The sequence below is a fragment of the Panulirus ornatus genome, chromosome 59 (genome assembly GCF_036320965.1).
Source record: "Panulirus ornatus isolate Po-2019 chromosome 59, ASM3632096v1, whole genome shotgun sequence".
Taxonomy (NCBI): domain Eukaryota; kingdom Metazoa; phylum Arthropoda; class Malacostraca; order Decapoda; family Palinuridae; genus Panulirus; species Panulirus ornatus.
The window spans coordinates 27,575,304-27,600,847 of NC_092282.1; the positions used below are offsets into that span (position 1 = coordinate 27,575,304).

Below are 25,544 nucleotides of genomic sequence, written 5' to 3' on the forward strand. Positions count from 1 at the left end.
TCTAGTTTTTTAAACCTTGCATCTTCTGAAGGTCACTGAACGTTATCATGATTTGAAAATTCCAAGAATGTCATCAGGTCACCCCTTCCGTGTGTGTGGCCTGAACCATTCCTGGTGCCCTAGGTATTTCCCCTCCTGTCTCCTCCTCGGCAGTTTTGATGAGCTTTTTATGTCCTGTGAAAAGACAAGTACTGGTTGAGCACATAACAGTTGCAAGTTGCTGGTTTTCTGGGTAACTTGTGAAGTTTTCCAGAAGTTGTATTGGGTCTTAGGAAAGTTTTTGATGATGGGTTGTACTTGCTGTAATCAATTAATAGAATTGTTGATGCGGGTTGGATATGAGTCCTGATTCTGTACGTTGTCATTCTCCACTACGGTTCTAACGTGGGAACTGAAGTACAAGAGGAAATAGTTGCAGGCATTTAAAGGAAAACTATAATATGAAAAATTCATTTTAGTAGTAGGCAGACCAGGTGTGGTGTGTGATGTGATGTGAAGCATCTGTCAGCCTTCACAAGTTCAGCATTATTAAGGTATCAGTGTCAGGCAAGTGTACGTTAAACATGAAAATGGAGACGTACATCGAACGTTGATTACAAACGTTTTACATTTCTCAGTATTTAGGTAGTTTATTCATTTGTAAACGAGTCCACTTGTGAAGGATATAACATTGACAACAAGTGGTCAGTATTTTAATACGTTGCTCCAAACGAAATAGATTATAAGGGTTTCACTACACTGTACATTACGAGCACCATATACCTGAGATTCCACATACATCAGTACACATTGTAAGTGTACACCGTTATTAGTCGAAGTGGCCGAGTTATCACTATTTTCAGTTGCGGTGAGCGCAACGCGCTAGTCTCTCCCTTCTTGGTAAAATCACATCACAGGTATTGGTAATTACGCAATCGGTAGGAAAATGTCTCGTAACATCTGGCATCCTTCACCATAGACTCGGTTGGCTGTCATGTTATTAGGGTGGGTTTTCGATCCATCAATTTCTGTAAAAAGAAAAAAAAATGTCAGTGTGTATTAGTGTGTGGTCCTGATTTTGTGGCCTGAAACTTGGAGCGAGTGAGTGGTGGGTGAGTGCATTGATTCCTTCTGCTTTACTCACCTGTCTTCATGTAGTGCGTTGGCCGGGGGATAAGGCTTCCCCATTATTGTTCTGTCTGTCTCTAATGTGGTGGACTGGGAGGAACCTGCTTGATTATCCTGTAGCTGTCTATAGTGGTGAGTAGGGAGGATCCTTCTGCTTTAACATCTTGCCTCTGTCTGTAGCGGTGGATGTGAAGGAAACGTGTTATTCTGTTACTGGCTATAGTACTGAGACGGAAGGATTCTTCTACTTTACTATGATGTCTTTGTGTACAGTGGTGGGTTGGTAGGGCCTTCTGCTTTATTTTCTGTGTAGTGGTGGTTGGGGAGGATCCTTCTGCTTTATTCCTCCGTTTCTCAGTATTGATGGGTGGGGGGGGGGAGTGTTGTTTACTTTACTATCCTCTCCCTCTTGTCTACCGTGGTTAGCGGGGAGGACCTGTTAGCTATAATATCGTGTCTCCATCTGTAGTGATGGATGGAGAGGATTCTGACCTCTGCTTTACTGTGATGTCTTCGTCAGTCAGTTGGGCGGGAGGAGCTTTACTAATTCTATCTTCATCTTTAATGTTGGGTTGGGGAGGGAGGGGCTTTTTGTGTTGCCACAGTATTCCCTCTTACGTGCCCCCCCCCATTATCCTTTCTCCTGTTTGGTTTTGAAATGGAGGATACTGTTACCATTGTAGGCCAGCAGCAATGGTATGTGACTATTCCATTCCCTCTCTGGCAAAATTTCTACATAGGTACATACTCTCATTACTTCCGTGCCACATTTTGAGTTTTGTTGTGCACGGATGTTTATATACGTACCTCCAAGCAGTGATGTTACAGGATTCCGCCCGCTCGAGGTGACGCAGCAAATGAAAAGTCACCTTTGGCGAGGCTGTGTCCCTAGGAACACTTATCGCAGATTTTTTTCACTCCAGTGGAATCCACATTTCCCTGATACTGGAAGTAGCGCCGCCTTGGGCTTCAGGAGCCTCGGGAAAGAGATCGTGGAGAACATTGGGTCCCGGTCTTAGAAATTAGATAAGGGTAACTATGAATAAAGGAACGTTCACCTACTCGGACAGATACCAACAGAAATTCTCTCTCTCTCTCTCTCTCTCTCTCTCTCTCTCTCTCTCTCTCTCTCTCTCTCTCTCTCTCTCTCTCTCAAGTCAAGGTGTTCGGAATTTTGCCCACTTGCACTGTCACTAGGTATAGTTACTTTGTATATTCAATGTAACTTCATATTATATGGAAGTAAGGCTGACCCGTGTGGTAAACAGGATGACCATGTAGTCATATATATATATATATATATATATATATATATATATATATATATATATATATATATATATATAATTACATTTATATTATACTTTGTCGCTGTCTTCCGCATTAGCGAGTTAGCGCAAGGAAACAAACTAAAGAATGGCCCAACCCACCCACATACACACATATACATACCTATACATATACACACATATACATACCTATACCTGACTTGTTTCATCAAACTGCTCCCAAAGTAATAGCTGCTTGGTTTTGAGTTAGCTGCTGATGTATGGGACTTGAACCTGGGTCCATTAGACTGGTAGGTCACACACCACTTACAGAGGCTTGTAGCTTGTAAGGATGAGCACTATTTGCTTGCAATGCTTCTTGGCAAAATCTTTTTAGTACTGTTGTAACTCTCCCCCCCCCCCCCCACTATTACTGGGACATTTTATTAAGAGTTATGTTAAGGAATAGCAAACAGTTGTTTGCTGATCTTTACCCAATTTATCTGGCTTTTAAGTTGGATCTGTTGGACAGTTTTCATAGTGGTCAATGATAGAGAATCTTACCTTTCTGTTTAAGACTCTTCACATCATTCATGTGATCTTGAGCACATTGGTGTCTTTGATGTTACAACTAGATTCTTCATTTTTCAGTATTTGGTCTCAAGATATTTTTTCCTTGTTGGTTTCTTTGTTTGTTAACGTAAGTAATGTTTTTGACAGTTTTCTGTGGGTGTGATTGTTCATATGCACTACTAAGTACTTGTTAGTTTCTAAAGTCAAATTATTTCAGGTATGTTTTTATCTTGGATGTTGTAGGCTGAAGGTACGAGGTGGTGTGAAAAACTCACCTCAACACACCCAGTTAGGGTATGTATGAGGTCAGAGGCTGTTTTGTACAACATGGTGCACCCCAGGAAAATGGGAAGGGATTAGTTAGTGATGGTGGAGTAGAATTGAAAATTTTTGCATTTGAATGTAAATGGATTTCTGAATAACCTGAAGATTCCTTTCTTTTTCTAAGCTAGGTTAGATTAGGTTCAGTAACATTAGGTTTATGCTCTTACCTAACCGAAAGGAGAACAATTTTGGAGCAGATCTTCAGTTGATCCTCGTTTCTTTTACATAGATTCCAGTTTCATTTCCACTCTCTTTAGTTGTTTCTTTTCAGAGGAAATTGTGTGGTGGCATCCCATAGTGTGGAAGTTTATCAAGCTGTAAGCGTTGCATTTGTCACAATTAATTGGCCATTTGTTCTTACCCCCTCCCTTCCGAGGCATTTGGCAGTAAGGCTTTTGTGCATTTCTCAGTATATTTTGAGGGAATTTTCTTGTGTGTTCAGTATCACATGTTGCCAAGAGGATGTGTTAGATTGGCTGTTATTGTTATTGTAACTGTGTTTTCACGTAAAAGTACAGTAAAGGGCATGATGTCAGAGCATCTTTTGTGTTCAAATGACTGATTGTACATCAGTGAGTAGCAGTATCTGCAGTGATTAATGTTAGTAGGTCCCCTGTGTTTGTATGTTTGACACAGTTGCAGATTCTGATATGTAAGCTGTAATAAGCCGTACTCGGTGCCTGATTTATCATAATGAGAGATTCTTCCTGATGTAAAATCAAGAAATTTTTGTTTTCTGCATTCCAGTCGGTGAAGTGGGATTAGTGTGGTTTTTAGTTTTCTGTTTACATTGGTTTTTGTGACAGTATATAGGGAACTTTTTCATTACTGGTGTGCAGTACCCAATCCAGACTGTTAAAAATATTTGTATTGGAGTACTGCCTCAAGTCTATTGTCCATCGGGTTTCCAGATGAGTTTATAATTTCATATTCAGTTATTTAAGTAGAGGAAGGGATTCTAAAGGATGAGTTTTCCTTTGTTGTCACTTTGACCTTTTATGTCAAACAGTTATAGGATACAAAGTTTTGCTGATATCCAGTCTTATATATTAGTGAGAACTATCAGTGATTTTTGGATATCCTGTTGTTTTAGGATCTTCATAAAGCTGATACATTAGATGATGTATAATGGCATGGTAATCTTATTTGAAGGCCAGTTGGTTTATAACGCTGTCATAAGTTCTTAACTCAGGTTTGTATGGTTTGAGTAAAAAGGTTTTATAGGATTAAAAGCTGAGGCCTTCAGAGTTGGAAAGATGCTGTAGAATTGCTTTTTGGCCTGAGTGTTGGTTATAGGGCCTGAAAATATAAACGAAAAGATGCACACTACTCTCATTAACCTTATTTACTTTACTGCTTATTTTTCCGTAATTATTTGTAAAGTTGATACTATAATGTAGAATTAGTGTTCTTTACAAATGAGAATACTTTTATTCTGTAGATAAGTTGACACAAAAATTGAGACAGAAATGGTATCATTTGACATAGGAATCTCTGAAAAATATTAGAATTTTGATCCTTCAGTAAGTTTTTAACACTGTATCATCAGATAGATGCATACTTCATCCTGCATTTCCTGGACATTGGTTAGGGGTCTTCTATCCCCACAGCTTGTGCAGCATTCAGTCTGTTGGAGGTTGCATTATGCAGGCCCACACAACAACTGCATCCTGTTTCGTCTGGTGTACTTTTCTGTGACCTCAGATTTCTCTGTTGTACTCTCCATAATGTTTGTGATAGCTGCAAGTATTGTGTTAAACAGTCATGGGCCCTAGATCTTGAAGGACTGTTTTGATCATGCTTATTGCACCTTTTGATATCAGTTTTAATGTTATAGTCTTGTAAGTGTGGATTATATGCCTCTCTTATCTTCACTCCAGAGATTGCAGCCTCACTGATATCAGTCATCTGTGGTAATTCATGTCCCCGTCCGATATAATTGTGTGCATTAAGGATCTTTGCATACTTTCAAACTCTGTAGTTTACCTGCCTTGAAAGTTTGTGTTGGTATATAGCATTATTCAACTGTATTTATGAGACCATTATTGCCTTGAAGAGTGTCATCTTCCTTTTCTCCTCTCATCATGAATGCCCACAAGCTCCATCCTACCACCTTTTAAGAATGCAACGCTTAATGTGGTTTGTTTGTAGACATTTTATTGCTTTGAATTTGCATTGTTATTTGTGTTATGGTGATGTTTGTATCCGTTCGGTATTCTCTTGTTTTACACTATTTCACACTTCCCATGCTCACTTCTTTACAGTACCCAAAACGTTTTAGACTACTGTAACAGTGAAAGGTGTATTTGAACTGAACATGTAATGATTATTGTCACTGATGTTTACTTCCTGCATGTTCATGATATTTATTCTCTAAAGTTTTACTCCTTCCATTACTCCATGCACTTCCTTGCCATACATTTACCCATGTCATTTATTACTGTTAAGCTGATCCTTAGGATTTGTATGTGCACAGTGTTAATGGGAAGTCTCTTCAAAATCCATTCATGTAGCATAGCTGATATTTGACAAATATGATTATGTTAATCTTTGAGCTAAGAACCTAGATCTCAAGTAGTTGTAATTGCCAATCCTTTGAACTACTTACCTCTGTCAAAAAGCCCCTAATATCCATGGACACCAAAAGGTCTATTCTTAGTCGTCACTCCATTTAGGTTTAGAAGCTACTTTACTGCCCAGATTTGTTTTGTATATACTGCATACTCCGAGTCATATCTTGATTATTCCTTTGAAGAATAGTTGATTTTTTTGTTTTCATGTTAGTCAATTATTTTACATATTGATTTCACCTTAAAATATTCTTAGAATGTTTATGTAACCAGATTCAGATGTTCTGTATGGGATATTTTAGCAGTAAGAAATTGATTTCCATTGTAAATTCAAACTAGTAAGTTGAGAATTTTGCTGTTCTGATGTAAAGACTTTCATTGCACATGAACATACAAGATAAGATATGTAAGTGCATTTACAGAAATCTTGTTTACTCATTCTAAGGAATATCCCCTCTATTTTATTTTTTGGCAAGTTGTATGAACTGCCCAGTTTATGAATAGCTGTCATCTGTGCACTGAATTGCTTGCTTTAACCAAAATTTTAATTATTTCCTGCAACTCTTTGATCTTTTCATAGGTTCAACTGAAACATTAGTAGTGAACAGAGCTGGATTAAGGTTTAGTGGGTCTTTATGCCCAGATAATGTTTAGGGGTTCTTCATACTCCATCAAGTCAAAAGAATTCATGAGGAATATAACAAATGTCATTACTCTATTTTATACAGTTGCCATATGGGAATTCATTAGTTATGGAGACTCTATTGCCTTGGCCACTCCTCTGAGGGAGTTCCAGTTGGGAACAGGCATATGGATATATAATTGAATAGCCTGTTATAAAGAATTGCCTCTATTCTGCTAGTTTTACGAACCTTAATTCTTTTACACTGTATGGCCATGGCCCTTGACCAAGTTGGCCAATGTATTAATTTGTTACTGTGAGTGAAGCTTCTCGTCATGTTAAGATACTTTGCACTCTTGCATGTTCAGAAAATCCTTATACATCCATTACCTGGTGTAGTATTACTGTCAAGGTGATCCCTGCATACAGTTTGTGATAGAGTAATATATGTGAAGTACAACATTCAGATTTCTTATTGTTGATTGTCTTGTCTGGTGGCATTTTTTGAGGATTCAGCTCTTGCCAAACTTCTTCATTATTAGACTTCCTCTTCATGTTATACAGTAACAAGTTACCCAGAATTTCAGGTCATCCAGCATTAGATATCCTGTCCTTCCCTCTGTCACATATTTCAGCAGACATCCTCCTGACAGTACTGTTTATGTCCCAACCAGTCCATTCTATTACTTAAGTAGAATTCTCCCTCCTCCATTGTATGTAATGCTTATAATTGCTTTGGTGGTCTATCCTTCTTCATTATTGTTTAGGTTCACATTTCAGAGCTTTCTGATATGATAGTTTTGTGCCTTTTGCTCTCATGCTCCCTTTCACTGCATGATACAGAACTATGCTTCTTTTGCAGTGCTTTACTTTCCATTTCATCATCTTCAAGACATACTTACCCTTGAGCAATCTTTTCTCTCTTAAAATGTACTATATCCATAGTAGTTGCCCTCATTCCATTGTTACAATCTCCAATTTAGGATATAAAACTTTCTAGATATTTGAAATGTTTTACATCTTTAAGTGTTTGATTTTCAAAATGTATAGTTATGGCTTCTTGTTTTTTCCTTACAGCTTTCATGTTTATTTTCATTCTGAAGGCCTCTACCATCCCAACTAAACTACTGACCATTTGCTGGAGACCTTTGTTACTGGCAAATGGCCTGTCATTAATAACTGCTTTGCCTAGTTCACCTCTTGATTTTCATACCCATATTGAGGTCTGAACAGTGTTTCTCTCATCATTGACTTGATATAGATGCTAAGCAATACTGGGACATGAGCAGTGCTGCCTGACTCCTATGCCCACCACTCAAGTCTCTTGATTTCTCAGCAGCAGTGCTAAATTGTAAGAGTGTGATTAAGACACAGCAGATTACTGAATCTTTGTTCCCTCCTCCATCAAATGTTTGCTTCTTGATGTTCCCATCAGCTTATCCTACTTCATTGAAAGCTTTCTCATAGTTGAAAAAACATTAAAACATCCTTAAATCATAATCTTGTTATTTTTTCTCCCAACATTCTCAAGGTAGTAGTTGCTTTTGTTTTGTGTATTGATCAAAATCCACATTGATCTTATTGTTCTGCTATTCATTCAATCTTTTTGATAGCACTATGTAAGATGTGTGGCTGATAAGCTTTCTAATGTGAAAATTGTAGGTTTTGGTGGCTCATGGTTTTTAGGTTTGGGAATAATGATTGCTATAGAAAATCCTTGGGTCACTCTCCCTTATCATTAATGTTTTTACATAAAGTGTCAATTTCCCTTTTGGCTTTGAGGTTTTGGGAACTCAACATTTGGTAGAAGTAGTGGGTAGGAACATTAGGCAGGATCATTAGGTAGAAGGTGTCGGTAGGAACATTAGGTAGGAACTTCTGCAAACACTCAGGGTTTCTTCTCTCTGTGCTGTCATCTTTCATGGTTTTGAGACCATGTATTTGTCATTATCTGCTCTTGCTTCGTGTAGAAAGCCTGCGGTTTTTCTCTTTCTTTACTTTTTCTGAAACCAAAAAGTCCAAATCCTCTCCCATCTTTTTTGTCATCCACGACAATATTCCTCTCCTGCTTGACTACTCCGCCACCTTTACTTTCCTTCCTTGTGTTTGAAATTAGTTCCACAGTTGTGTCATATTCAGAGTTAGGGTGTTTGAATTTGGCTCATTATGTGCAAATCCATTTGCAGCATTGATTTACAAAAGTAATGTGAAAGTAGACTGCATGAGAGGTACCAAGTAGTAGAAAATAAATCAAGACACTGACGCATTGCTCATGCTTGACCAATTTATGTGTAAGATATAAAGATGGTTTCTTATTATTTGTAACGTATATACCAGGGCCTCAAGTTACAGCATTTGACACCGTGTTTATTTGCTTTGACACCTTTGTCACATTTATCAAATGCTTTTGCATATTTTGTGTATTTTTGTTCTCCAGTCCTTCTACAATCTTCTCATTGCGGTTAATCAACTGAAAGAGTTCAAGATTTTCCTGCCCAGAAACTATGGCATGTTGTCCTGGTTTAATTGTATTCAGATTCTTACAGTCAGCCAGTTTGTTTTGCAAATACCCACTCAGAGTCTGATGTCATTCCTTTAATTGGTATTTTTCTAGATTTTTTGCCCATAGTATATTTAGTGCTTGTGCAAGAGGTTTGTTACAATTTGTGTATATATATATATATTATTGTTATTATTATTATTATTATTACTATTATTATACTTAACTGCTGTCTCCCGCGTTAGCAAGATAGTGCAAGGAAACAGACTAGGAATGGCCCAACCCACCCATATACACATGTATATACATAAACATCCACACATGCACATATACATACATATACATTTCAACGTATACATACATATACATATATACATGTGTACGTATCCATACTTGCTGTCTTCACCCATTCCCATTGCCACCCCACCACGCAGGAAAGAGAAGACCCCCCCCCCCCCTAGCGAGGCAGTGCCAGGAACAGACAAAAGGCCACATTTGTTCACACTCAGTCTCTACCTGTCATGTGTAATGCATTGAAACCACAGCTCCCTTTCCACATCCAGGCCTCACGTACCTTTCCATGGTTTACCCCAGACGCTTCACATGCTCTGGTTCAATCCATTGACAGCACTTCGACCCTGTTTACCACATCATTTCAATTCACTCTATTCCTTGCATGCCTTTCACCCTCCTGTATGTTCAGGCCCCAGTCACTCAAAATCTTTTTCACTCTATACTTCACCTCCAATTTGGTCTCCTGTTTCTCCTCCTTCCCTACACCTCTGACACATATATCCTCTTTGTCAATCTTACCTCACTCATTCTCTCCATGTGTCCAAACCATTTCAATACACCCTCTTCTGATCTCTCACCCACACTCTTTTTATTATCACACATCTCTCTTACCCTTGATCAAAGCACCTCACACCACATATTGTCCTCAAATATTTCCAACACATATCCACCTTCCACACAACTATATCTACAGCCCATGCCTGGCAACCATATAACATTGTTGGAACCCAAATTCCTTCACATATACCCATTTTTACTCACTGAGATAACATTCTTGCCTTCCCCACATTCTTCAACGCTCCCAGAACCTTCGCCCCTCCCACACCCTGTGACTCACTTCCGCATCCATGGTTCCATCCACTGCTTAGTCCACTCCCAGACATCTGAGATACTTCTTCCTCCATTTTTCTCCATTCAAACTTACCTTCCAATTAACTTGTCCCTCAACCCTACTGAACCTCATAGCCTTGCTCTTATTCACATTTACTCTCAACTTTCTTCTTTCACACACTAAAGTATATATATATATATATATATATATATATATATATATATATATATATATATACATATTATTTTTATTTTGCTTTGTCGCTGTCTCCCGCGTTTGCGAGGTAGCGCAAGAAAACAAACGAAAGAAATGGCCCAACCCACCCCATACACATGTATATACATACACGTCCACACACGCAAATATACATACCCATACATCTCAATGTACACATATATATATACACACACAGACATATACATATGTACACATGCACACAATTCACACTGTCTGCCTTTATTCATACCCATCGCCACCTCGCCACACATGGAAATAACATCCCCCTCCCCCTCATGTGTGCGAGGTAGCGCTAGGAAAAGACAACAAAGGCCCCATTCGTTTACACTCAGTCTCTAGCTGTCATGCAATAATGCCCGAAACCAGAGCTCCCTTTCCACATCCAGGCCCCACAGAACTTTCCATGGTTTACCCCAGACGCTTCACATGCCCTGATTCAATCCATAGACAACACGTCGACCCCGGTATACCACATCGATCCAATTCATTCTATTCCTTGCCCGCCTTTCACCCTCCTGCATGTTCAGGCCCCGATCACTCAAAATCTTTTTCACTCCATCTTTCCTTCTCCAATTTGGTCTCCCACTTCTCCTCGTTCCCTCCACCTCCGACACATATATCCTCTTGGTCAATCTTTCCTCACTCATTCTCTCCATGTGCCCAAACCATTTCAAAACACCCTCTTCTGCTCTCTCAACCACGCTCTTCTTATTTCCACACATCTCTCTTACCCTTACTTTACTTACTCGATCAAACCACCTCACACCACATATTGTCCTCAAACATCTCATTTCCAGCACATCCACCCTCCTGCGCACTACTCTATCCATAGCCCACGCCTCGCAACCATACAACATTGTTGGAACCACTATTCCTTCAAACATAACCATTTTTGCTTTCGGAGATAATGTTCTCGACTTCCACACATTCTTCAAGGCTCCCAGGATTTTCGCCCCCTCCCCCACCCTATGATTCACTTCCGCTTCCATGGTTCCATCCGCTGCCAGATCCACTCCCGTATATGTAAAACACTTTACTTCTTCCAGTTTCTTTCCATGCAAACTTACCTCCCAGTTGACTTGACCCTCAACCTTACTGTACCTAATAACCTTGCTCTTATACACATTTACTCTTAACTTTCTTCTTTCACACACTTTACCAAACTCGGTCACCAGCTTCTGCAGTTTCTCACATGAATCAGCCACCAGCGCTGTATCATCAGCGAACAACAACTGACTCACTTCCCAAGCTCTCTCATCCCCAACAGACTTCATACTTGCCCCTCTTTCCAAAACTCTTGCATTCACCTCCCTAATTACCCCATCCATAAACAAATTAAACAACCATGGAGACATCACACACCCCTGCCGCAAACCTACATTCACTGAGAACCAATCACTTTCCTCTCTTCCTACACGTACACATGCCTTGCATCCTCGAGAAAAACTTTTCACTGCTTCTAACAACTTGCCTCCCACACCATATATTCTTAGTACCTTCCACAGAGCATCTCTATCAACTCTATCATATGCCTTCTCCAGATCCATAAATGCTACATACAAATCCATTTGTGTTTTGGGAGCAGCTGAATGAGTGTGTTAGTGGTTTTGATGCACAAGACCGGGTTATAGTGATGGGTGATTTGAATGCAAAGGTGAGTAATGTGGCAGTTGAGGGAATAATTGGTGTACATGGGGTGTTCAGTGTTGTAAATGGAGGTGGTGAAGAGCTTGTAGATGTATGTGCTGAAAAAGGACTGGTGGTTGGGAATACCTGGTTTAAAAAGCGAGATATACATAAGTATACGTATGTAAGTAGGAGAGATGGCCAGAGAGCGTTATTGGTTTACGTGTTAATTGACAGGCGCGCGAGAAAGAGACTTTTGGATGTTAATGTGCTGATAGGTGCAACTGGAGGGATGTCTGATCATTATCTAGTGGAGGCTAAGGTGAAGATTTGTATGGGTTTGCAGAAAAGAAGAGAGAATGTTGGGGGGAAGAGGGTGGCGAGAGTAAGTGAGCTTTGGAAGGAGACTTGTGTGAGGAAGTACCAGGAGAGACTGAGTACAGAATGGGAAAAGGTGAGAACAAAGGAGGTAAGGGGAGTGGGGGAGGAATGGGATGTATTTAGGGAAGCAGTGATGGCTTGCGCTAAAGACGGTTGTGGCATGAGAAGCGTGGGAGATGGGTTGATTAGAAAGGGTAGTGAGTGGTGGGATGAAGAAGTAAGATTATTAGTGAAAGAGAAGAGAGAGGCATTTGGACGATTTTTGCAGGGAAAAAATGCAAATGAGTGGAAGATGTATAAAAGAAAGAGACAGGAGGTCAAGTGAAAGGTGCAAGAAGTGAAAAAGAGGGCAAATGAGAGTTGGGTTGAGAGAGTATCATTAAATTTTAGGGAGAATAAAAAGATGTTTTGGAAGGAGGTAAATAAAGTGCGTAAGACAAGGGAGCAAATGGGAACTTCAGTGAAGGGGGCTAATGGGGAGGTGATAACAAGTAGTGGTGATGTGAGGAGATGGAGTGAGTATTTTGAAGGTTTGTTGAATGTGTTTGATGATAGAGTGGCAGATATAGGGTGTTTTGGTCGAGATGGTGTGCAAAGTGAGAGGGTTAGGGAAAATGATTTGGTAAAAAGAGAAGAGGTAGTAAAAGCTTTGCGGAAGATGAAAGCCGGCAAGGCAGCAGGTTTGGATGGTATTGCAGTGGAATTATGAAAAAAGGGGGTGACTGTATTGTTGACTGGTTGGTAAGGTTATTTAATGTATGTATGACTCATGGTGAGGTGCCTGAGGATTGGCGGAATGCGTGCATAGTGCCATTGTATAAAGGCAAAGGGGATAAGAGTGAGTGCTCAAATTACAGAGGTATAAGTTTGTTGAGTATTCCTGGTAAATTATATGGGAGGGTATTGATTGAGAGGGTGAAGGCATGTACAGAGCATCAGATTGGGGAAGAGCAGTGTGGTTTCAGAAGTGGTAGAGGATGTGTGGATCAGGTGTTTGCTTTGAAGAATTTATGCGAGAAATACTTAGAAAAGCAAGTGGATATATATATTTATTTATTTGTTAGCTTATTTATTTAACGGAATGGATCACAATTTTGCGCGTGATCAAGATATTCCTGAGTCTACGGGGAAAATGAAACACGCATGACGTACAGATAAACATTGAGAGTATTCTTTATGCATTCTGGTTCGTAATTACCCGTGAATGCTGTCCCTTATGATGATAGTAATGCTGTGATGGAAAGGATCATTAAAATTATACCAGATTTTTTTCTGCAAATATTAATTCTTTTTCCTGGGGATAGGGGACAAAGAATACTTCCCACGTATTCCCTGCGTGTCGTAAAAGGCGACTAAAAGGGAAGGGAGCAGGGGGCTGGAAATCCTCCCCTCTCGTTTTTTTTTTTTTTTTTTTTTTTAATTTTCCAAAAGAAGGAACAGAGAATTGGGCCAGGTGAGGGTATTCCCTCAAAGGCCCAGTCCTCTGTTCTTAACGCTACCTCGCTAATGCGGGAAATGGCGAACAGTTTGAAAGAAAAAGAAAGATTAATTGTTACGAACTTATCCCCGGGAAGTAAGATATTTTGATTCTGTTGTGAACTTAATCTGGTAATGGATAACGTTAAGTATATTTACTTAATGGCCACACATTACCCTGAGACTTGTGATGTTGGCAGAGTCATCCTAACAGTCCTTACTCCTGTTGGCAGATACATCCTGACTTGTGATATGTTGGCAGAGCCATACTGACGCATTTGTTGGCAGAACCATTGTAATTTTCAAGTCACCTTTTGGTAGCGTTGTTTGATGGTGTGTTTTTCTGACGTGCTTTTCAGTGTTGATTTTGTTAGCTATGTGGAGTCTCGATTACTGGCACCGCCCTCTCTCCCCAGCTGTACCAGCCACCCGTCTTATCTCCCTGCTAGTACTGGTCACGTCTCAGTAGGCCATTCATGTAGTTTTTGTTGCCGGATCTCTTGCGTATTCTTTTTCGCCGTTTTGCGGTGTTTTCGTAAAATATATTTTACTTTTTTTTGACAGCCGATCGCGCAATCTACCTTACTACTTATTGCTGGCTGTCTCGCTGCATCGTCTCCCCCCACAGCGTTTGTTGGCAGTCGTCCCATGTTGTATCATTACTGTTGCTGGCAGGCTTCCCCTAAACTTGGGTTGGCAGACGTCACAGTTGCTGGTAATGTTGGTCATCATCGCTTTTTTTTCTGTCACATTCGTTGGTAATCTTGGTCGTCAAGGTAGGTATGTACTGGTGTAGCACTCACTGGTAATCTTGGTCGTCAAGGTAGGTATGTGAGTGCCTATGTCACATTCGCTAGTAATCTTGGTCATCAGAGCAGGTATGTGGCTGTGTCACATTGGTTGGTCAGGGTCGGTGTGTGCCTGTGTCACATTTACTGTTGTTTATGTGGGGCGATATGTGTGTGTATGACATGCGCTAGTAATGTTGATCATGGCCGGTGTGTCACTGTCATATTCGCTGGTGATTGTTGGTCTCTAGGGCCTGTGTACGTGCTTATGTCATGTTCGCTAGTAATCCTGGTGCTAGTGTCACATTCGCAGGTAGTATTGGTCGTCAGGGCCGTTTTGTGCCAGTTTTTGTTGCCATATTCATTAGTAATGTTGATCATCAGGGCTGTTATGGGCTTCTGTCTCATTCGTTAGCATTATAAGTTACCATGGCCGGCGGGTGCCTTTTTCACATTCGCTGGCAATTTGGGTCGTCAGGGTCGATGTGTGTGTGTGTGTGTGTGTGTGTGTGTTTGGGGGGGAGGGGGTACACATTCGCTAGTTATGTTGGTCGTCAGGGATGATGTGTGCCTTTCTCATTTTTGGTGGTAGTGTTGGTTGTTAGGGGCGGTATGTGCCTGTTACAATCACTGGTAATGTAAGGCAGGTGTGTCTGTGCCGTTGTTACAGTCGTTGATAGTGTTCGTCAGGGCTGGTCGATCTTGCTTCTTCAGTCACTGTATCGACGCCTATTGTGTGTGTGTGTGTGTGTGAGAGAGAGAGAGAGAGAGAGAGAGAGAGAGAGAGAGAGAGAGAGAGAGAGAGAGCGCTTGTACGTAATTGTATGTTTAGATGCCGTGATAGGGTGTTGCTAACTGGGACAAGTTTATTTACGCCAGGGGTATGTTTCATCTAGCATATTTACGCCAGGGGTATGTTTCATCTAGCATATTTACGCCAGGGGTATGTTTCATCTAGCATATTCAACATTTTGTTGGTCGTTGCATCACTATTCCTCCCGTAGATTAGGGCCTTACAAGCCTTTTCGACCAGTATCTTAGTGATGGGTCTGTGGCATAAAGCATAATATGTCATTCAAGTTATAGGAGTGTAACCCGTATGTACACCTTGTATTGATCTCGGAGGTCACCACATTTGCACCTCAGGTCAAGCTGGTGTGTTTGCTCCATTGGTCGGTCATGCTGTGGGAAGGTGTGGCTTGCAGGCCTATGCCAGCGACCACGTTCTCGCTCGTCTTAAACATTTCCAAGTTCCGTGTGGTAAATTTCTCTTGTGTACAGCTCATGAGTTGCAGCAAGGGAATGTGTTGTGTTCTTGATGGTTTGGTTTCTCAGACTTGGTCGAACAACGGGAGTATAGTTGTCGTATTTACGAGTCGACCACCATGAGTGTCGTGTCACTAGGAAGTTATTTCTTGAGTGTGGAAGGTTGGTCCTCGTGGAGCAGGGATGATCCTGCTGTAGTACACACGCCCTCCTGACTCCCAGTGTTTTTGATGGCTACTGAACACTCTTGGGACTTGGATATTAGGATTTTTTTTTTACTGCTTATTTTGCCATTTGATTTCATTGGTACTTTAAAGCTTTGTATCTTGTGTGCAAATAGTGAACTGTTTTGTAAGTTTCAAACTTTGCCCTCTAGGATTGTCCAAGTGTAGATAATGGTATACTGGTTTTGTCTGTGTCCGGAGAGTGCAGTCAGCCTCACTGATGATTGGACTGGCTCGCAGTAGATCATTTTCTTTCCAAAGTTGGTATGAGCTGTGAAGGATCTTTTCGCATCGAATTCTCCAGTTTTTTCTTACTCAGAAAAGTGTTAATGTTATACAAACTGTTGATTATTTGGGAGAGTATATTAGTGCTTGAAAAAATCATCATTGTTTATCCTCAGCCCTCGAAGATCTACAGGATCCAGCCTAGGGTCTTTTTGGGAGAGGCAGCTGTTGGTCTGTTGTATCATAAATGTCATCAGACGTTATTACTTTGGAGGTTTATCACATTGTTCAACCGATCTATGACGGTGTCTTGTGTCTGTCAACTGTGGTTTATATTATTATTATTATTTTATTATGGATGTGTGGAAATAAAAAGAGCGTGGTTGAGAGAGCAGAAGAGGGTGTTTTGAAATGGTTTGGGCACATGGAGAGAATGAGTGAGGAGAGATTGACCAAGAGGATATATGTGTCGGAGGTGGAGGGAACGAGGAGAAGAGGGAGACCAAATTGGAGGTGGAAAGATGGAGTGAAAAAGATTTTGTGTGATCGGGGCCTGAACATGCAGGAGGGTGAAAGGAGGGCAAGAAATAGAGTGAATTGGAGTCATGTGGTATACAGGGGTTGACGTGCTGTCAGTGGATTGAAGCAAGGCATGTGAAGCGTCTGGGGTAAACCATGGAAAGCTGTGTAGGTATGTATATTTGCGTGTGTGGACGTGTGTATGTACATGTGTATGGGGGGGGGGGGTTGGGCCATTTCTTTCGTCTGTTTCCTTGCGCTACCTCGCAAACGCGGGAGACAGCGACAAAGTATAAAAAAAAAAAAAAAAAAAAAAAAAATTATTATTATTATTATTATTATTATTATTATTATTATTATTATTAGTTATTATTATTAATATTATTATTCACTCTACCAACGTAACCCAGAGGTGACGCAAGGGAAATTAAAAGTAGCCAGCAAAATAAGCACTACATGCGTGGTGATAATACTGTATTGTATTTTTATTGTTTTAGTTATAGTTTACGTATTAATCTTTGTTTACAGTGTACTTATTGATGTATCTTTTCTTTCCAGTGTGATGCTCAGTGGATAAGGATCGTGGACGTGTGTGTGGAGGACCTAGTGTTGTGGTGGGAGAGAGCAGTGCATCAGGTTGCTGGGGCCAGTGTATAGTGCAGTGTAGTGCAGTGGTTGGTTGTGACGTTACGTTGGGCGGGCCGGATCATGTGGTGAGTGGCGGGCGGCAGGCGGTGCCATGGGCGGCGGCAGCAGCGGCAGGTAGCACTGCGGCGCGGGAGTGGGCGGGCGGCGGCCGTAATGGCCCCCGCCCTCACTGAAGCCTCCGACCCGCACACCTTCCACGTGGCTGCCCACCACCACCCATCAGGCGAGGCCCCTCCTGGCCCACCGCCCACCTCCCCGCCCACCGCCCACCTCCCGCTCCAGTATGGTGGGCTGAAGGAGCCGCACGACTGTACCGACGCCCACCTGGCCGCCGCCCTCGCTAACGGCCCTTGCCGCCTCCTGCCGCCGGGTGGGTTGGCGTGCGGCGGGGGGCGGGAGGGCTGCGACCCTCCCCCGCGCCCCCACGCCGCCCACACTACCATGGACCCCCCGCCGGGCTTACCGCCCCCTACGGAAACCGACGACACTACCCCTACCAGCAGCAGTAGCAACAGCAGCAGCAGTAGCAGTAGCAGCATGGGGCAGGACACCACCACCACGGCTACAGCGCCCAACAAGTCACCGCGGCCCTCACCACCGCCGCCCCAGGACGGTGACTTCCTGGCCCTCATCGGGCGGGACTTCGCCAACATGAACGACATCATTGACACCCTGACGCGGCTGGCTGACAACCCTGAGGTCCTGGCGGCCGTGGACACAGCGGCCACGATGGCCCAGCCCGCCCTTCCCCGGGAGGAGCGGGCACGTCTCCTGCTGGAGGAGCTGGGACGCCGTCAGTGGCAGATGGAGCGGCGTCAGGCGCGCCTTCAGCGACGCTTGCGACGCGTGACGGCCCGCGGCCTGGGGGCCTCCGTGTCTGGTCAGCTGAGGGAAGTGCTGGAGTACGCCCACGTCACGCTAGCCCAGCAGCGGGAGCACGCCTCCACCTCCGAGGAGGGGCCCACGCCGCCCACGCCGCCCGAGGTGGGCGTGGAGGCATTGCGAGCGGACGCCATGCGAACCATGTCCACGTCGGCCCTTGTGAACCTAGTGCGGCGTGTGGAGGCGTCGCAGGGCCTGGCTCGATTAGCTGCCGCTTCCCAGCGGCCCACCCGCAGCCAGCCGCCCACCCCCGCGCCCACCTTGCCTGACCAGACGCGGGCCGAGCTGGCTGCCGTGGGCGCCGAGCTGGAGGCTGCAACCCACGCCCATACACACCACGACTCGGACGCCACCGAGACGTCGTCAGGAGGCGAGTCATGCGATGAGCTGGAGGGATATAATGACTCCAACACCAACTTCTCGCCAGTGTAAGTACCTCCCTCACACGTTCCTGTGATGACCCCCTTGAGCGGTAGCGCCACCACCTCTGAACACGAATGGTACCTGTCTCAGCAGCATAATGACCTGGCCTTTGACCTGACCCCGAAGAACCAGGTCAAAGAGCCCAGTTCATTATATTCAAGGATTGCACGTGTCACACTGGAGATGTATTAACGTGGTCAAAGGTCGTCGCGTTCTGTTCACTGGACTCGCTTTTCAGCCTTTCAGGTGACGGAGGCCGAGATTACGTGATAACAGAGAGCCAATCGTTATTCCACTATTGATAACAGAGATAACAAGCCAGTGTCAGGGCTTCTTCCCTGGAGTTGTTAATTATCCTGAAATGATAGGTAGGATTTTCTCCTCATCATTACTTACGTCGACTCTGCATGAATAATCGGACGTGAGACAGAGAACGACTTCCGTGTTGGGTGTGGTGTTGTGTAGCGTGTGTTTGTTGTGCTTGGTGACGCTTGTGGTGAGGGCAAGTACGAGAAGGTCACACCCTGCCCTACACCAACCAGCAGGTGCTTCACTAATGTGTGCGGGGGAGGAGGGGCGACCTACCCATCACTACTGAACATTTATACTCTCTCTCTCTCTCTCTCTCTCTCTCTCTCTCTCTCTCTCTCTCTCTCTCTCTCTCTCTCTCTCTCTCTCTCGTATTATGACGCGACCGTTTAACGGAAGGACTGGCGTATAACTACCTGACTGAGCCTTGATGTGACCTTGAGGGATCAGGTTTAGGAATGGTATCGTTATACCCAGGTTGGCACCATCCTACTCAGGTCTTACTGGGCTGACCTTATACCCAAGGTTGGCACCATCCTGCTCAGGTCTTACTGGGCTGACCTTATACCCAAGGTTGGCACCATCCTACTCAGGTCTTACTGGGCTGACCTTATACCCAAGGTTGGCACCATCCTGCTCAGGTCTTACTGGACTGACCTTATACCCAAGGTTGGCACCATCCTGCTCAGGTCTTACTGGGCTGACCTTATACCCAAGGTTGGCACCATCCTGCTCAGGTCTTACTGGGCTGACCTTATACCCAGGTTGGCACCATCCTACTCAGGTCTTACTGGGCTGACCTTATACCCAAGGTTGGCACCATCCTGCTCAGGTCTTACTGGGCTGACCTTATACCCAAGGTTGGCACCATCCTACTCAGGTCTTACTGGGCTGACCTTATACCCAAGGTTGGCACCATCCTGCTCAGGTCTTACTGGGCTGACCTTATACCCAAGGTTGGCACCATCCTGCTCAGGTCTTACTGGGCTGACCTTATACCCAAGGTTGGCACCATCCTGCTCAGGTCTTACTGGGCTGACCTTATACCCAGGTTGGCACCATCCTACTCAGGTCTTACTGGGCTGACCTTATACCCAAGGTTGGCACCATCCTGCTCAGGTCTTACTGGGCTGACCTTATACCCAAGGTTGGCACCATCCTGCTCAGGTCTTACTGGGCTGACCTTATACCCAAGGTTGGCACCATCCTGCTCAGGTCTTACTGGGCTGACCTTATACCCAAGGTTGGCACCATCCTACTCAGGTCTTACTGGGCTGACCTTATACCCAAGGTTGGCACCATCCTGCTCAGGTCTTACTGGGCTGACCTTATACCCAAGGTTGGCACCATCCTACTCAGGTCTTACTGGGCTGACCTTGATTTGTCACGTGATGGCTGGCTTGCTCCTTGATGTAACCACCACATTCATGGACCTGCAATATGCATACACAAAACACTTCACTTTGAAGGGTCAACACTTGCCAGCGAATGCAGTAGTGTATTTCTTCTTATATGTACCAAGGTTCTTCAAGAGCATTGACGGAGTTGAGTTTCGTCAACATAAGATGGATTATCGGTCAACTGAATGTTATTAAGAAACTTTTGACTGCTATTGAAGGCTCGAAATGGTCATTAGATTTGTCATGACATAATAAAATGTGTGGGGAAGAAAGTCGATTTTAGTGAACATTGGTCAAATGACAGTCAGAAAGCTATGGTTTTTGTGAACTTTAACCCCGAAAGAATAACCAAGAATGGTCAGCTCATATATTTGATATACACATATTGCAACATGTAACAAGATATCTTTGTGCCAACTTCTTGGAAGATTAGGGCTAAAGCTTCAGTTTAAGGACACCATAGATGTAACTCATGGATTTGGGTAAAATGCATGTTATTGGACATCTTATGTAGACGTAATTTAGAGTGAGGGACGTGATTGGTAACCTTTATTTTATCCCCAGTGGCAAAGCGACAGAAAGGCTCTGATTATCAGGTATGATGCGAGATGGTCAGTGAAATACCTGTGAAAAAAACTCCTTTAACGTTAGGGATGACGAGTACTTTAATATTCAGTGTTAGAGTGGAATTATAACGAAGGCATTGTCATCATCTTCCTTGTTAGAACATTCGTATTGTGCGGGGTCGAAGATGAACACACATTCAGCCAACATACTACCCAGCAAAGCAATGCAGACATCTTATTGTTGCCTTTTTTTTTTCTTTTTTTGCAAATGACATCGAATACCGTAAATTTAGGCAGCTGGGTGAAGGAGGGGAAGGTTTTCATAGGTTTTGTTTTGCAATTTAAAGTTTATTATTATTTTTTGTGATGTACACTCGACATTTTCCCAGACCATTATCATCCCTCCTTAGGACAAATTGTTGTACACAAAATCACTTTACTTAATATAATTGATTAATTGATACTCGTTTCTTTCCGAATCCTTTAGTTCTTTCTGTGGTCCCCTTAAACTAGAATGGCTGCCGCTCAACAAAGGAAAAGATTATTTCGGTAGTGTCGAAATAAACTGCAGCCTCATGGTTGGCTTCTTCTCTGAAAGTGTGCTTATTTAAACCCCGTAAGCTCCTGTTAAAGGCCCAAATAAGTTGAGGGAGGGATGGGGTATACACAGCCAAGGTACAAGAAGCCATCCAAGATTGAAGGCAGTGAACCCAGAAATAAAGGATTATGGCGCTCTGTTGCGGGAGAGAAATACTAGAATGGCCGGCATTCTTGAGCGAAGGTTAGGTCTCCAAACAATACCATGAAGTTGTTTATACCCAGATTATGATGCACATCAGTCTCTAGCTGTCATATATAATGCGCCGAAACTACAGCTCCCTTTCCACATCCAGGCCCAACACAACTTTCCATGGTTTACCCCATACGCTTCACATGCCCTGGTTCAATCCATTGATAGCACGTCGACCCTGGTATACCGCATCGTTCCAATTCACTCTATTTCTTGCACGCCTTTCATCCTCCTGCATGTTCAGGCCCTGATCGCTCAAAATCTTTTTCACCCCATCCTTCCACCTCCAATTTGGTCTCCCACTTCTCCTCGTTCCCACCACCTCTGACACATATATCCTCTTGGTCAATCTTTCCTCACTCATTCTCTCCATGTGACCAAACCATTTCAATACACCCTCTTCTGTTCTCTCGACCACATACTCTTTAACACCACACATCTCTCTTACCCTTTCATTACTTACTCGATCAAACCACCTCACACCACATATTGTCCTCAAACATCTCATTTCCAACACATCCACCCTCCGCACAAATCTATCTATATCCCACACCTCGCAGCCATATAACATTGTTGTAGCCACTATTCCTTCAAACATACCCATTTTAGCTTTTCGAGATAATGTTCTCGCCTTCCACACATTTTTCAGTGCTGCCAGAACTTTCGCCCCCTCCCCCACCCTGTGACTCACTTCCGCTTCCATGGTTCCATCCGCTACCAAATCCACTCCCAGATATCTAAAACACTTCACTTCCTCGAGTTTTTCTCCATTCAAACTTACCTCCCAATTGACTTGTTCCTCAACCCTACTGTACCTAATAACCTTGCTCTAATTCACATTTACTCTCAGCTTTCTTCTTTCACGCACTTTACCAAAGTCAGTCACCAGCTTCTGCAGTTTCTCACCCGAATCATCCACCAGCGCTGTATCTTCAGCGAACAACAACTGACTGACTTCCCAAGCCCTCTCATCCACAACAGTCTGCATACTTGCCCCTCTCCAAAACTCTTGCATTCACCTCGCTAACAACCCCATTTATAAACAAATTTAACAACCATGGAGACATCACACACCCCTGCCGCAAACCGACATTCACTGAGAACCAATTACTTTCCTCTCTTCCTACACGTACACATGCCTTACATCCTCGATAAAAACTTTTCCCTGCTTCTAACAACTTGCCTCCCACACCATATATTCTTAATACCTTCCACAGAGCATCTCTATCAACTCTATCATATGCCTTCTCCAGATCCATAAATGCTACATACAAATCCACTTGCTTTTCTAAGTATTTCTCACATACATTCTACAAAGCAAACACCTGATCCACACATCCTCTACCACTTCTGAAACCACACTGCTCTTCCCCAATCTGATGCTCTGTACATGCCTTCACCCTCTCAATCAATACCCTCCCATATAATTTACGAGGAATACTCAACAAACTTATACCTCTGTAATTTGAGCACTCACTCTTATCCCCTTTGCCTTTGTACAATGGCACTATGCACGCATTCCGCCAATCCTCAGGCACCTCACCATGAGTCATACATACATTAAATATCCGCATGAGAGGGGAGGTGGTCGTCATTTCATGTGTGGCGGGGTGGCGACGGGAATGAATAAAGGCAGCAAGTATGAATTATGTACATGTGTATATGTGTATATGTCTGTGTATGTATATGTTGAGATGTATAGGTATGTATATGTGCGCGTGTGGACGTGTATGTGTATACATGTGTATGTGGGTGAGTTGGGCAATTTTTTTCGTGTTTCCATGTGCTACCTCGCTAACGCGGGAGACAGCGACAAAGTATAATAAAAATTATACACACACACACACACACACACACACACACACACACACACACACACACATATATATATATATATATATATATATATATATATATATATATATATATTATACATGAATAGTTTATTTTTTTTACATTTATATGATAGTTAGGCCCCTGTTTTTCTACTAATTATTGTTAATAAAACGAGTGTGTGATACAGTATTTTCCATCATATTTAAACATCTTTGCGTTTAGTTAGTTATGGATTGAATAAAGTGAGTTTTCTCAATCATACTCTGAAGACGTCTCGACATATTTTTCACAGGTATGATAATACCCTGATGATGTCACTGTGGCTGTCCGTCTTGTCTAGCTAGAGTCACTGGATTATTTATAGATGTATCACTTTCCTTCCTCTCATTTTCGTTAAGGAAATACGAACTATATGGATAACAAAGCTAGTAGTCAAAGTAAAGGGGGTTTGTATAGAAAGTTTTAGAGTTCCTCCCTCGTGAGGAAGTGAATGATGTTTAAAAACCGCGATGATGGGTTTGGGGAGGGGAAGGTAGCTAGGTTCCAGTCATTTAAACCCGTGAACCTTCGCCTCCCTCAAGGTCAGGTGGTCAGGGCTGCCAACCCTAGCGACGCGCAACACACGTTTACAGCCGCGCCTGCTGCCTCCGCCCGTTTTTATCCGCAGGACGGTTGCGCGCGCAACCCCCCCCCCCCGTTTAATGAATGATTTCGGAACAAGACTATTTGTGCCCAGTATTTCTTTCTTGTCATTAATCTTGGTGTATATTCAACGTATTTAGTAATTGTTTTTACTGATGTGTACCGTAACATAGAAATCTTTCCGTTTGCTCTCCATTACGTGGTACTGAAGCCCCGTCCTTGTCCTGGGAGAGAAATATGTGTGGCCAGTCAGCTGGGTGCTTGCCTCCTGCAGCTGCAACCATGACTGTTTGTGTAGGTTTACTGTGGCGGACGAAGTCAGCGAGTTGATGTCATACGGTGTCGTGGCAGTGGTGTTCATCTTGTGATGTGACATGGATGTATCAGGTGTGTAGGAAGAGATTTATCAGGTGGGTCTGTTGATGAGGTATGAACGTCCAATGGATGGGTCGGTCCGTCATGCTCATAATGATGTTACAGACATGTATGAAGCCGTAGTTACGTATATGATGTGTACGGGGTCGAGTGAGCCTCCCCTCGTGTCTTTCTTCAACATTCTTATCTTATGACACAAGTGTTTGAACTTGTCCATACTTCCATTCCTCCAGCACTCATGAATCATTCATCCACTACATCATGAATCATTCATCCACTACATCATGAATCATTCATCCACTACATCATGCTGTATGAAGACCTTACTGTTTTGTAATTTAATTTATCGTAATTCTGGTTCCCCCTCTCTCTCTCTGTTGCCATCTTCAGGATCTTCTGTAGTAGGTCTTTCATAGTGTGTGAGCGAGTGATATGTTGGTTTGAGAAAATGTACTGATGTACCCACGTGTGACGTCATGAGTGATGTCCCGTATCGAGGTTGATGATGTTTTGGTGTGTCGTTTGTGGTTACGGGTTTGGCATGATGTATATTTGGCTGGGATTTGGTCACAGGTGTTTTATGGGTAAGATGGGAATTCATGTCAGTTTTGATGACTTCTGCTAATCTATAACAAACAAACGACGTGTGAGAGGCATGAAAGGCTGTACAAAATAGGACGAAAAAGAAATCTCGTCAATATATTAAAATGAAAGACAAGAGTGTCCGACATATTAACTAGCAAGTGTTATTAGAAAGTGAAATAAAAAATTGGAGAACTGGCTGGTAAGACATAAGAGTTGATGTTGTACATGATTAACCAGGGTGGGGGGGGGGTGCATC

At 42.9% G+C, this 25,544-nt stretch overlaps 1 protein-coding gene across 2 annotated transcripts in view; it reads left to right on the plus strand.

The window, feature by feature from the left end:
* nsl1 (non-specific lethal 1) overlaps nucleotides 1–25,544 on the plus strand; it is a 180,283-nt gene that overhangs the window by 4,061 nt on the left and 150,678 nt on the right. For both annotated transcript variants that reach the window (XM_071696593.1, XM_071696595.1), the window contains exon 2: nucleotides 17,391–18,790. In XM_071696593.1, the coding sequence (XP_071552694.1) occupies nucleotides 17,634–18,790 (1,157 nt within the window). In that variant the 5' untranslated portion in view covers nucleotides 17,391–17,633. The remainder of the gene's footprint in view (nucleotides 1–17,390; nucleotides 18,791–25,544) is intronic.